This window comes from Sinocyclocheilus grahami, unplaced genomic scaffold (genome assembly GCF_001515645.1).
Source record: "Sinocyclocheilus grahami isolate Dianchi unplaced genomic scaffold, SAMN03320097.WGS_v1.1 scaffold853.1, whole genome shotgun sequence".
Taxonomy (NCBI): Eukaryota; Metazoa; Chordata; class Actinopteri; order Cypriniformes; family Cyprinidae; genus Sinocyclocheilus; species Sinocyclocheilus grahami.
In genome coordinates, this window is record NW_015506032.1 from 89,384 (window position 1) to 101,370 (window position 11,987).

At 37.9% G+C, this 11,987-nt stretch overlaps 1 protein-coding gene across 1 annotated transcript in view; it reads right to left on the reverse strand.

Moving 5' to 3' along the window:
• Positions 1 to 2,252: 2,252 nt before the first annotated feature.
• LOC107562997 (anoctamin-7-like) overlaps positions 2,253 to 11,987 on the reverse strand; it is a 15,093-nt gene continuing 5,358 nt past the window's right edge. Inside the window, exons 5-20 of the mRNA XM_016247768.1 lie at positions 11,108 to 11,215; positions 10,887 to 11,023; positions 8,983 to 9,040; positions 8,570 to 8,680; positions 8,107 to 8,272; positions 7,446 to 7,536; positions 7,272 to 7,368; positions 7,008 to 7,151; positions 6,764 to 6,901; positions 6,559 to 6,657; positions 3,179 to 3,281; positions 2,987 to 3,098; positions 2,859 to 2,913; positions 2,543 to 2,640; positions 2,290 to 2,444; positions 2,253 to 2,257 (exon numbers count right to left, since the gene is read on the reverse strand). Of these exons, the coding sequence (XP_016103254.1) occupies positions 2,253 to 2,257; positions 2,290 to 2,444; positions 2,543 to 2,640; positions 2,859 to 2,913; positions 2,987 to 3,098; positions 3,179 to 3,281; positions 6,559 to 6,657; positions 6,764 to 6,901; positions 7,008 to 7,151; positions 7,272 to 7,368; positions 7,446 to 7,536; positions 8,107 to 8,272; positions 8,570 to 8,680; positions 8,983 to 9,040; positions 10,887 to 11,023; positions 11,108 to 11,215 (1,677 nt within the window). The remainder of the gene's footprint in view (positions 2,258 to 2,289; positions 2,445 to 2,542; positions 2,641 to 2,858; positions 2,914 to 2,986; positions 3,099 to 3,178; positions 3,282 to 6,558; positions 6,658 to 6,763; positions 6,902 to 7,007; positions 7,152 to 7,271; positions 7,369 to 7,445; positions 7,537 to 8,106; positions 8,273 to 8,569; positions 8,681 to 8,982; positions 9,041 to 10,886; positions 11,024 to 11,107; positions 11,216 to 11,987) is intronic.

Genomic DNA, 11,987 nt, shown 5'->3' on the forward strand with positions numbered 1-11,987 from the left:
GTGTCGTGGACAAGAAACATGTCAGACTACACGTTGCTTCCCGACCATTCACCGCGTGCCGTCTTTAACAAAATATGAGTAACTGTATCAGTTACAGTTAAACTTAGAATTTTACTGTCATTTTTAATATAATGTTTAATATAATATCAGATTATATGAGTGCATCATTCTGCATTAGTGATGCGCATAAGTGATGGTATATCCCTGACAAAAGTGTCTGACTAGTCGATAGTAATCGTAAGACATTTGACAAAAAAAACTTGGTACAAGATCAACTTACTTGTGTATCATGGTTTCCACAAAAATACGAAACAGCCAAACTGCTTTCAACATTGATAATAATCAGAAATGTTTCTCAAAGTGTGAAAATACAATTTACAACGCAGCTTATGGATTGAATACCTCTAATATACCCCACTAACAGATAGTTGTTCTTGTTTTAAGCATAAACTCACTTAATTTTGTTTCTTTTCTCAGAAAACAAGACTTCATATGTTCAATTTGCATCTCAAGTAAATGAATCTTGATAGATAGTAAAAACTAAAAAACAAGACAACTCCTGAGGAAGAGATTTATTTTTGCAGTACATTTAATGATATGACTTTATGAATTTAATACTTTCTGCTATTGTTTAAGAGTATTATTTAAGCCTTTTAAGACCCACAGAAACCCTGTTATACTTGTAAAAAATACAAATAAAAATTCTGCCAATTTAGGAGTAATATTTCCACAGAACAATGGCACACACACTGTAAGACTGATCCCAGATCTGTGCCAAAGGTTGAGGAGTAATGCTTGGTTCAGACGACACAATATTTTTGTCGGTCACGATAGTCACTGTGTCAGATTACACGATTTTGACTCCTAAAATCTTGTTGTGTCGTGGACAAGAAACATGTCAGACTACACGTTGCTTCCCGACCATTCACCGCGTGCCGTCTTTAACAAAATATGAGTAACTGTATCAGTTACAGTTAAACTTAGAATTTTACTGTCATTTTTAATATAATGTATAATATAATATCAGATTATTTGAGTGCATCATTCTGCATTAGTGATGCGCATAAGTGATGGTATATCCCTGACAAAGGTGTCTGACTAGTCGATAGTAATCGTAAGACATTTGACAAAAAAAACTTGGTACAAGATCAACTTACTTGAGAAGCAAGACAGGCCAATTTTCTTCAGTTTTTATGGTTTTATGAATGTAAAATTAAGACTTATTAATACCTTTTCAAAACCAAGTAAAGAACATTTTAAGAATAAATCTACAGGAACACAATACATCAATATCTTCTCTAAACGTAAATGTCTAGGGAGCAGAAAGCGAATTGTATTGGCAACACTTCAAAGTGTGAAAATACAATTTACAACGCAGCTTATGGATTGAATACCTCTAATATACCCCACTAACAGATAGTTGTTCTTGTTTTAAGCATAAACTCACTTAATTTTGTTTCTTTTCTCAGAAAACAAGACTTCATATGTTCAATTTGCATCTCAAGTAAATGAATCTTGATAGATAGTAAAAACTAAAAAACAAGACAACTCCTGAGGAAGAGATTTATTTTTGCAGTACATTTAATGATATGACTTTATGAATTTAATACTTTCTGCTATTGTTTAAGAGTATTATTTAAGCCTTTTAAGACCCACAGAAACCCTGTTATACTTGTAAAAAATACAAATAAAAATTCTGCCAATTTAGGAGTAATATTTCAAGTCATCTGTGTGTGTGTGTGTGTGTGTGTGTGTGTGTGTGTAAAGAGAGAATTCTTGTCAGTAAGATAAAAATAATAATAATAATTTTGTACAGAAAGGATGCATTAAATTAATAAAAAATGACAGAAAAAAAACTATTTCATGGTTTCAAAAATCTGTTTCAAATAAATGCTGATCTTTCGAACTTTCTATTAATCTGAAATAGATGAAAAAATGTATCCACAAAATAGTAAGCAGCACAACTGCAACATTGGTAATAAAAAGAAATGTCATGCAAATCAGTCAAATCAGAATCACGTGACACTGAAAGCCTGCGTAATGATGCTGAAAATTCAGCTTTACATCACAGGAGTAAATTACATTTGAAAATACATTCAAATAAAAAACAGTTATTTGAAATTGTACTAATATTTCACAATACTGCTGTTTTTACTTTTAAACAAATAAATGCAGCCTATAGGAGAGCAAATAGAAAACAGCTTTTTTTAAATATATATAATATAATAATATTATATTTGTATATCTAAAATTCAGTCTAAAATAGATACAAGAGACATAAGGACTCACCCATCTCTAGATACTCATCGAACAGCCCCTCGCACACCAGCAGCTGATAGTTTGCTTCCCATGGGCTGAGCTCTGGCTGCCTGTCTGGTTCATCTATCACCTCCTGACTGGGAGCTGGCTTCAGCTTCCTCCTGTGCCACCATGTCTTTAATTTACTGTTGGAAAGAGAGGGGTAAATCTTGAGCCTAATTCTTTATATATAACAATGAGTAGACAAGATCTTTAAGAAGATGTATTGAACATAAAGACCTACGGCAAGACAAATTCCTGGATGTTGCTGATGACCTGTTTGCCTACCATAATGACTAACAGTTCTTGAGCTAGTTCAATGAGACATCCAGAGGCACCACACTACATAAAACAAGGACAGAACCAAGTTACACAGTAGTAAGAATTATTCATATTCCAGAATATGCGCATTTTGCCACATTTTATAATTGTGTGGGAAATATTGCAACATTGTGTATTTAGATATGACGGACAGTGTAAATTTTGTTAGTTTTATTCCAACAAAGGATCGGCCAAGTGAAAAGGTAGAAGATTTGCTTTCCAACAATGTAAACACTCACATCCTCATTTCGGATTCCTAGGAGTGTGTTATAGTTTCCAGGGTATCCAACAAACCTGTAGAACAGATCAAATATTAGATGAAAATTTAATCTTCATACATATTCATTCATTCTGCATAGCTACCCACCTGCCCTTGAAAAAAGCAATGTAAACAGGAGATGAGTAGAAGTTGACAAACTGGAAGATGAAGACCTTGAGGATGAACGCATTCTCATATTTGGTCTGGGTGCGGTGCATTTCTAATAGAAGGAAGTGGTTGATACTTTGCTGTTGCATAAAGAAATGCCTAAATAGTATGTGTAAACATGAAATAGCTTACCCCATCGTGTCAGAATTTTGGCCAGGTAAGTGTAGAGCCGTGACAACAACAGAATAACCAGCAAATTTAGCATAGAACCAGTAAGGCTAGCTATCCTTCCAGCCTACATGGGTGAAAAAGCTGTCTTGGTAAGCAAATTATGTAAAAATTGTGCTGCAATATCTGATCTAATCAATGATTATTTTACATCAGCTTTAAGTGTTAGCAAAAGGCGTCAACTTTTATATCATAGTAGGTGAATTCTAGCTAGTCCAAGCTAGTTTGGCTAATCTGGCAGACCATGTTGAACAAGCAACATACCAAATTCCAAAACTCAGCAAAAATCTTAAGCTGCTGTTAGTTTTCCCTTGCTATACTCCTCCCTAAACCCTCCCTCTACTGTTTCATGGTTGCTTTGTCATTCCTACATCTAACTTGTCTAGGCAGTTTTGGAACTTTTGCATTGCGGGACATCCCTTGTGAAAAACAAGTACACTAAAAACTGTACTTACAGATACTGTAATATAATTTTAATGACCCACCCTTGGAGGGGTTTGAGTGCTTCAGTGACTCCTGGTACAGTCTCCCTGGGCAAATTGGTCCCAGGTGAGAGGCCAGACAAAGAGTGACCCCCCCCCCATAATCCCCTATGACACAAATGAGTCAGAACAGTGAGACCCTGCCCAGAAGACCAGAAGAGGGATACCAGGGCCCTCTCCTGGAGCCAGGACTGGGAGAGGAGCTCACAGGTTGCCATAAGGGCTGTACCTTGATTGCGGAATATGGAATGTGACCTCTCTGGTGGGGAAAAGCCGGAGTTAGTACAGGAGGTTAAGCGTTACCAGCTAGATATATTTGGCCTCACACCACACGCACATCTCTGGCTCTAGAACCAAACTCCTGGATAGGGGTTGGACTCTCTCCTTCTTTGGAGTCACTTAGGGTGAACGGTGCCAAGCGGGGGTGAGAATATTCACAAGTTCCCAACTTTCAGCTTTCTTGAAGGTCCTGAGTGGGGCTCTGGAAGGCATACCACCTGAGGAATCCATAGTTTTGCTTGGTGACTTTAACGCTCATGTTGGAGACGATGGAGAAACTTGGAGGGGAGTGATTGAACCCAAGTGGTGTTTTGTTATTGGATTTCTGTGCTTAGTATGGAATGGCCATAACAAACACCATGTTTGAACATAAGGTGGTTCATACGTGTACTTGGTACCAGACCACATTAGGCGAAAGGTCTTTGATCAACTTTGTAGTCATATCCTTGAACCTGTGGCTGTATGTTCTGAACACTCAAGTAAAGAGAGGAGCAGAGCTGTCAATTGATCATCACCTGGTGGTGAGTTGGATATGATGGAGGGAGAGACTGCCGGACGGAAACACAAAAAAAATAGTGAGGGTCAACTGGTAACATCTGGCTGAGGATCCTGCCTGGAATATTTTCCCACCTACGGAGAAACGTTTCCTTATACCTGGGGGATGCTGGGGACACACACTCTGAGTGAGCCCTGTTCAAAGCCTCCAATGTAGAAATCGGCTGCTGCGAGCTGTGGCTTGAAGGTTGTTGGTGCCTGTCGCAGTGGCAACCCAAAGACCATGCTGGGGCACGCCAGCATTGAGGGAGGCCATCAGGACAAGAGGGAGGCCTTTTGGGTTTGGTTGACTTATGGGTCCCCTCACCGTCGAGGGCTTTGAGAGGAAGATCAGCCACTTTCCATGCAGTGGTTAGGTCTCCCTCGCAGCATCAGCAGCATAGCCTTGTATGGGAGGAAGAGCAAGCTACAACTCCCCAACAGTAGTCTGTCGGAGGAGTTCATGGTTTCCCAATCAAGAGAGGTGATGCTGTACAGAGAATCCACTGACACCAAAGTCTTTCACAGGTAGGAAGTGTAGGGCCCAGGAGGCAGTCGACCAGGCTGAAGCACAGTGTGCTGGTGGAGACAGTGGTGTCAGGACATGCAGGGCATTGTTGTAACCATAAACGTTGATATGACAAGGCCTGGGGAAAGGACACGCGTCAACTGGTCCAAGAAGAAATCCGAGCAGGGGTGGAGGAAAGATGTATCAGCAGGATGGTGGGGATGTGACATCAAGGGGCATGGACTCGATGGGAACAGGTGATGGATCGAAGGAACTTGTGGGCTGAGTTGTGGAAAGCAGAGCCACACCGGATCCAGTTCCTTATCCAATCAGTATACAATGTACTCCCCAGCCCAAAAAACTCTTCTCCTGGGGCCTGAAAAGACACCCCTGCATGCCTCCTATGCCAAAAAAAGAGGATCCCTGGAACACATATTAAGCTGCTGCCGTTAAGCCCTGGGAGAGGGATGTTATTGGTGGCACCACGACCAGGTGCTAAGGGTCATTGCAGGAACCATCAGCACAGAGATCTCTCTCAGCAAGCTCCAGCAGCCAGTACAGCGCTCAATCGAATTTGTCAAGGATGGAGAGAAACCAATACAGAGCAGGATTGGCTGCCGAGGGGAGGCAGGCCAGTCGCTCTTCAGGGCCCACAAGCTCTTGGGAATCAGGGGACTGCACAAGAAGAAAGCCTTCAGGAACATCATAAATGCCACCTTGAAGGCATCTAGATGACTGTGGATCAAAAGGGGTCATCCGTGGACCACACAAGCTACCTAGACACAAGTCAGGGACTGATCTCCCCTGGCTGGGTCGCCTGGGCTAGGGTGTATGATGTTGAAAAAGCCGAAACACCCTATGACCCCAGGTTATATCACTGATGCTGTTTCTAGGGTGCACCTGTAAGGTGTGTCAAATTCTAACAAACTTAAATACACTTTTAAAAATCCACTTTGTAATAATAATGTCAAATTTAATATTTTACTTTAAAGTACATTTTAATTAATTTGTTCACATGGTGTAAAAATCTTTAGTCATTCTTTAAATAAATACAATTTGATGTGTTGAGTAACATACTAAAGCACATGTAAAGTACTTTATTATAATTTTAACCGTAGTGTGTCATTTGATATTACATTTTTAGTTCATATATTTTAAATGTACTAAATTGCAGCTTCTTCCTTATAAATGTGTAATTCAAATGTTTTAAACGCGACACACAAATTTCAATAGCAATGGTGTTAAAGTATATTTTAGTTTATAGTTCAGTATACTTTAACCATATTTTAATATAAGTAACTATGAATTTATATATAAAGATGTACTTAAGTCCTACTTAAGCAAGTAAAAAGCCACTCTGAAGTTCAGCTTTTCATTTATTAAGTATATTGTTTTCATAATGAGTACTCTTATTAAAAGTGTACTTCTTTTTCACAAGGGTTTTCAAGTTATTTTGAATATAAGTGTTAGCTAATGTAAATTCCCATGTAAATGTACATGCAAATCAAAAGAATCATCAAAAGAAATTAAAAGAAACTTACAGAAAATATGAAGAAGGCGTTCTGCGATCTGTAGATAATGATGCTTAGGATAGTTCGATACAGGATAATGGCTATTAGGAAAATCAAAACAATGGCAATCTGCAAGCACAAAGAATAAAATTGAATCATGATGATAATGATTTAGAATTTTTTGGGATTACTGACGATTTCTCAACAGATGTGAGATGGAAATCCATTGACTAACCATTAGAATGATGACCATATTGCCAGTTAGAATACGACTCAGCCGTTGAGTCTTTGGGAAATAGGGTTCTTCAGCCCCAGTCACAGGATTACGAACCGTCATGGGCGCCAGTGCTGTGAATTCTGGTCTTGGCCTCTCCTAACATCAGAATGGAAATATTATGGAAAGCAAGAGAGGTAAAGCATTGCTTTTTGAGGACTAGTAAATATTAAAGGTTAAGACACTCTGCAACCAATTTAATCACCTCTATTTCTTCAAATTCGGAGCAGTCCCATCGGTGGGAGAGTATGGAGCTTGTGCGTTTCCAGTACTCCAGGAAGGTGACGGCCCACAGAGACATGAATATACTGAAGAACACAGTTCCTCCATTGTCAAATAGCAAGCCTGCCTATTGCAAATTTATGAACAAGTATTTTGAGAACAAATTGTGATAGCTAGTTCACAGAGAATGTTATTTTTGGCTTATTTAAAATGCTATACATAATTTTAAAACTTGTAGAAAAGTCACCTTATAAGTATAGCAGATGCTGGAGAGGTTCCAGTAGCTGCAGATGTTGCATAGTGGACACATGACAAAGGCGTCTCCACTGGAGCACAGCTCTTCTCTGTGTGGTCAATGGTCACGATCAGTGCTGGATCATCAACATTACGCCGTTATTAACAAGACTGTGATAATACTCACGCTGCCACATCAGTGACCATCAGCCAGATACCAAACAGAAAAATAATAAAACCCACTACTGCTGCTGGTAATAACCAGCCTGTGTAGAAACCTACAGACATGAGAAATAAGGGCATAAAGCTAGTCATAACAGCCTGTTATGATGAAAACAGTAGACTGTTTAAATTAACTTAGATTGAATGCAAGATTTCTGGTGCATTTTTATTTCATTTTGTCTTATTATTAAATCTACCTATTAAGTATTTACAAAATCATCTACTTATTATTAGCAATAATGGTAACACTTTGCAATAGAGTCCCATTACTTAACTTTAGTTAATGCATTAACTAACATTAACTAATAATTTGCAACACATCTGTTACTGTATTTATTCATCTTTGTTCATTTTAGTTCATAAAAATACAACTGACCATTGTTGGTTAGCTCAGGTCCATTAAACAATATTAACAGATTAACATTATCTAAGAATAATAAATTCTCAAGAAGTATTTTTATCCATAGTTCATGTTAATTAATGTAGTTAATTAATGTTAACAAATGGAATTACTCAGTAAAAAAAAAAGAATTATGTATTATTATTGTTATGATTATTATTATTATTATAAAATAATAATAATACAGTTTTTTTCTGGTATAAACTAAATGTAGGTTCAATCATACCCAACCATGCAAAGTAGAGTGCTATCTTCTCGCCAAAGTATTCACGAATGTGATCCAGAGGTTGGTACTTCCTCCAGCAAGCCCAGCGAGCCCAGTACTGATGCAGGATCTGTCTCATGTTGAGAGACTGTGGATCTACTGGAGTCTTCGGCATCTCAGATGGACCCTAATGAGAATATGATATAGTGCTTGCATTGATTATGGAAAGATTATAAAGTCGTTGTGTGTGTGTGTGTGTGTGTGTGTGTGTGTGTGTGTGTGTGTGTGTGTGTGTGTGTGTGAAATGCTAAAGAACATGCATAAAGAATGAAAGAACATGCATTAAGAAAGGTCCATTTTGATTTCATGTTGGCTTTAAGTAGTGCTGTATAGCTACATATGTAAACAAAGAAATAAATATGTGCATAATTAGTGTGTTTGTTAAGGTAATGTTCAAATATTATGTAGAATACTCTTACAATACCTCATGTAAAGGAAAAGCAGCAGTGAGAACATTCTCACTAACCAGCCTGCCAATGCCAACCTCCCCTCTATTCAACGAGCCATATGGAGTCCTGGCTAATATCTCATACAGCTTTAGAACAAGGACAAAGATATTACGGAAAACTGACAGATCAGTGTGAACAGTGTTAAAGAGAGTGAAAAATAATTTTGTCCATCACAGACATTGTACAGACTACTAATTTGTAAAATAAATGAATCATGGGTGGCAAATATGCAAATATGCTTGCAAATGTTTCTTTGGCTTCGGTAACTGAAAACTTTCTTGCAATGCTGCATCCACAGATGTCAAGACATGTCGTATCACTTAGCAAAAGAAAGAAAAACACCTCTTAGTGCACCACAAATTTCAGGAAAAAAACACTCAAAACTCACTATCTGATGCCTCTGTGTGGTCTTGAAAAACGTATCCTTGTTTTCATGACCAAGAAACCTAAAAGCAGCATAAGTAAGATAAAGAGTAAGATAATGTATTCTATTAAACACTCTCTTTGCACACTCTTTATAACAGTGTATATAGATGCAACAGCTTGATTCAAAATGCACAATAAAAATATTCGGTAACACTTTACAATAAGATTCATTAGTCCATAAGTTTTGCCTCTTTGTCGCCATCTCTGTTTGAAAACCTGCAAGTGCAGCTATTTGCAGAATTATCTTCCTTGCGTGGGTTGTGCACCGGCACGGCTCCAGCGTGGATGAATCTAATGTGTGGATACTGCACTTTGTATTCACAGATTCTACATCTTGAAAGTATGACCCAAATAAGAGTTTTTACTGGAGAATGTCATCTGAACAAGTAAGTAACAACTGCCACTTTTGTTCTGATCAACTGAAGAAAAAAGCATTACAATAAATTGCGCTATCAATGGTGATTAAATCTAACGATCGGTTAGCTCATATCACGTCAACCCGTGCCAATTATTATTATTGTTATACTTTGTTTTTAAATTGTTGACGTTAATAACATCAGCACTGCGTAAGTGCGTGTATTTAGTGTGTATTATTCTGGATTACAATCCGCCGTTTATTCCAGCTTCTGTGAGAAGAGGCTATAAACGATCCTCCACCTGTAGGATCCTCACGTGCGATATAGCACTCTAGCCGGGACAACTTCTTTATGTTTACAGACGTGACGTAATGACGCAGCGCCATGCTCGAATTTCCTGCGAAAATCTACCCGTACCGCTCAAATTAGAAAATTTTATTACAAGCTTACTGTTGTGAATCGAGCTAAAGTAAAGCGATAGTTTTGAACACTTGCTCAAAATTTGATTTTGGATCATTTTTAAACAAAAAAGTTACGGACTGCAGCTTTAACATTGGTTAACTACTAACATGAACTAAGCATGAACAATGCTTCTACAGCATTTATTAATTTTAGGTAATGTTAATTTCAACAGTTACTAATGCATTATTAAAATCAAAAGTTGTGCTTGTTAACATTAGTTAATGCGCTGTGAAGAACAATGAACAACTGTATTTTCATTAACATTAACAAAGATTAATGAATACTGTAATAAATGTATTGCTCTTTGTTTGTTCATGTTAGTTAATACATTAACTAATGGAACCTTATTATAAAGTGTTACCAAATATTCCGTTCACAAGTGATATTTATACATGAGACCTCACATCTCATATGTGAGCTCTTCACAAATCATTTACACCAACGTCTGAAAAAAACTTCATTAGGGCAAACTTGTTTGTGTTGAAAATTATGCTATATTATATTAGCATTATTTTAACCAATAACACATAATCTTTATATAACCAAATTAAAATAGTTTAACCCCTGGGACACAAAAATGCACAAAGTTGTTTGTAGGTGTGTGTGAGTAAATAAATGGGTCATTTGACACAGCAAGCACTTTGCATATGTGTGTGTTTGGAGTGTGTGATGTGTTTGTCTTTAAGGAGGTGCTGACTCTCTGCAAACACTAAAGTGTATGAACTGCATGTTACATGACAGGCTCAGATCCTCTTTGTTAAGCACATTTTTAACATCTTTGTTAATTCACATGCTTCCCCTGTTGTGGCCAATTTTCATTATTTTATTACGGATGCTTTGTGCCAGTTTCACAGGAAGTGAAGATTTTGCTCTCTTAAACACATGGGATAGAAACTGTGCTTATATTCAAATGTTTTATGCAATATTCCAATTTTTCCTATTTTAATTCGCAAACTTTGGATGGAAACATGGCTAATGTTAATTTAATGACCAGTAGAGCTCTAAAAGAGAAACATGTTGTCTTTTTTGGATCAGTACGGATCAGTACCTCTCTAGTTTATTGGTGTGGAACTGGCAGGTGTAGTAGTCCAGTGGAAGGTTGGGCACATCTTGTGCCATTATGTTTGGGATATGCAGTTTTTCTAGGATCTTCTCAGACCAGTTTGATATTGGAGTTGTCACAACCTGAAAACACCCAATAGAGGAGGACAGTAAGATATATTGAGTATATCATTTACTTTTTGATTTAAAAGATCAGGTATGATTTACCTGTAATGGTACTCGAAGGCTGATCTCCTCAGCATAATAACACAGAACATTCCAGGGCGCACTCAGAAGGACGTAAGTAGTCTTTGTTTTTCCCTGTAAAACCTCTTTCTGAGACACATTCAGAGCAGGAGAAAAACATTAGGGGTTCTGGCCCTCAAGGTCCACTTTCCTGCAGGGTTTAGCTCCAACCCTAATCAAACACACCTGAACAAGCTAATCAAGTTCTTCAGGATCACTAGAAAGTTACAGGCAGGTGAGTTTGATCAAGTTTGGACCTAAACTCTGCAGGAAAGTGGACCTCGAGGGACAAAGCTGAGAAAACCCAGCATTAGAAAGTGTCCTTGCAGACAGTTTGCTTTGGGGCACTTAAAAAGATCTGATTTTGGTTCTTTAAAAGGGCACTTAGGTGTTGATGCTTCTTTAAAGAGTTTGAAGCATCCTTAAAGAAAATGTTTTAAAGGGGTCATATGATGCTGCTAAAAAGAACATTATTTGGTGTAATGAAATGTGTTTATGCGGTTTAAGGTTAAAAAACACATTATTTTCCACATACTGTACATTATTGTTTCTCCTCTATGCCCCGCCTTTCTGAAACGCGTCGATTTTTACAAAGCTCATCGGTCTGAAAAGCGAGGTGTGCTCTGATTGGCCAGCTATCCAGTGCGTTGTGATTGGCCGAATACCTCAAGCGTGTGACGGAAATGTTACGCCCCTCACCATATTGTGATGATGCCGTCAGGCCGGAGCGATTCAAAAACATGAAAACCCATTATAAATGAGGCATTTGTTGCATCCAGTGGGGACATAATTACTGATTATAATGCCTTATACTGTCTTTTTACGCGTTGCGTTGCATCGCGCCGCGTAAACATAAAACCAT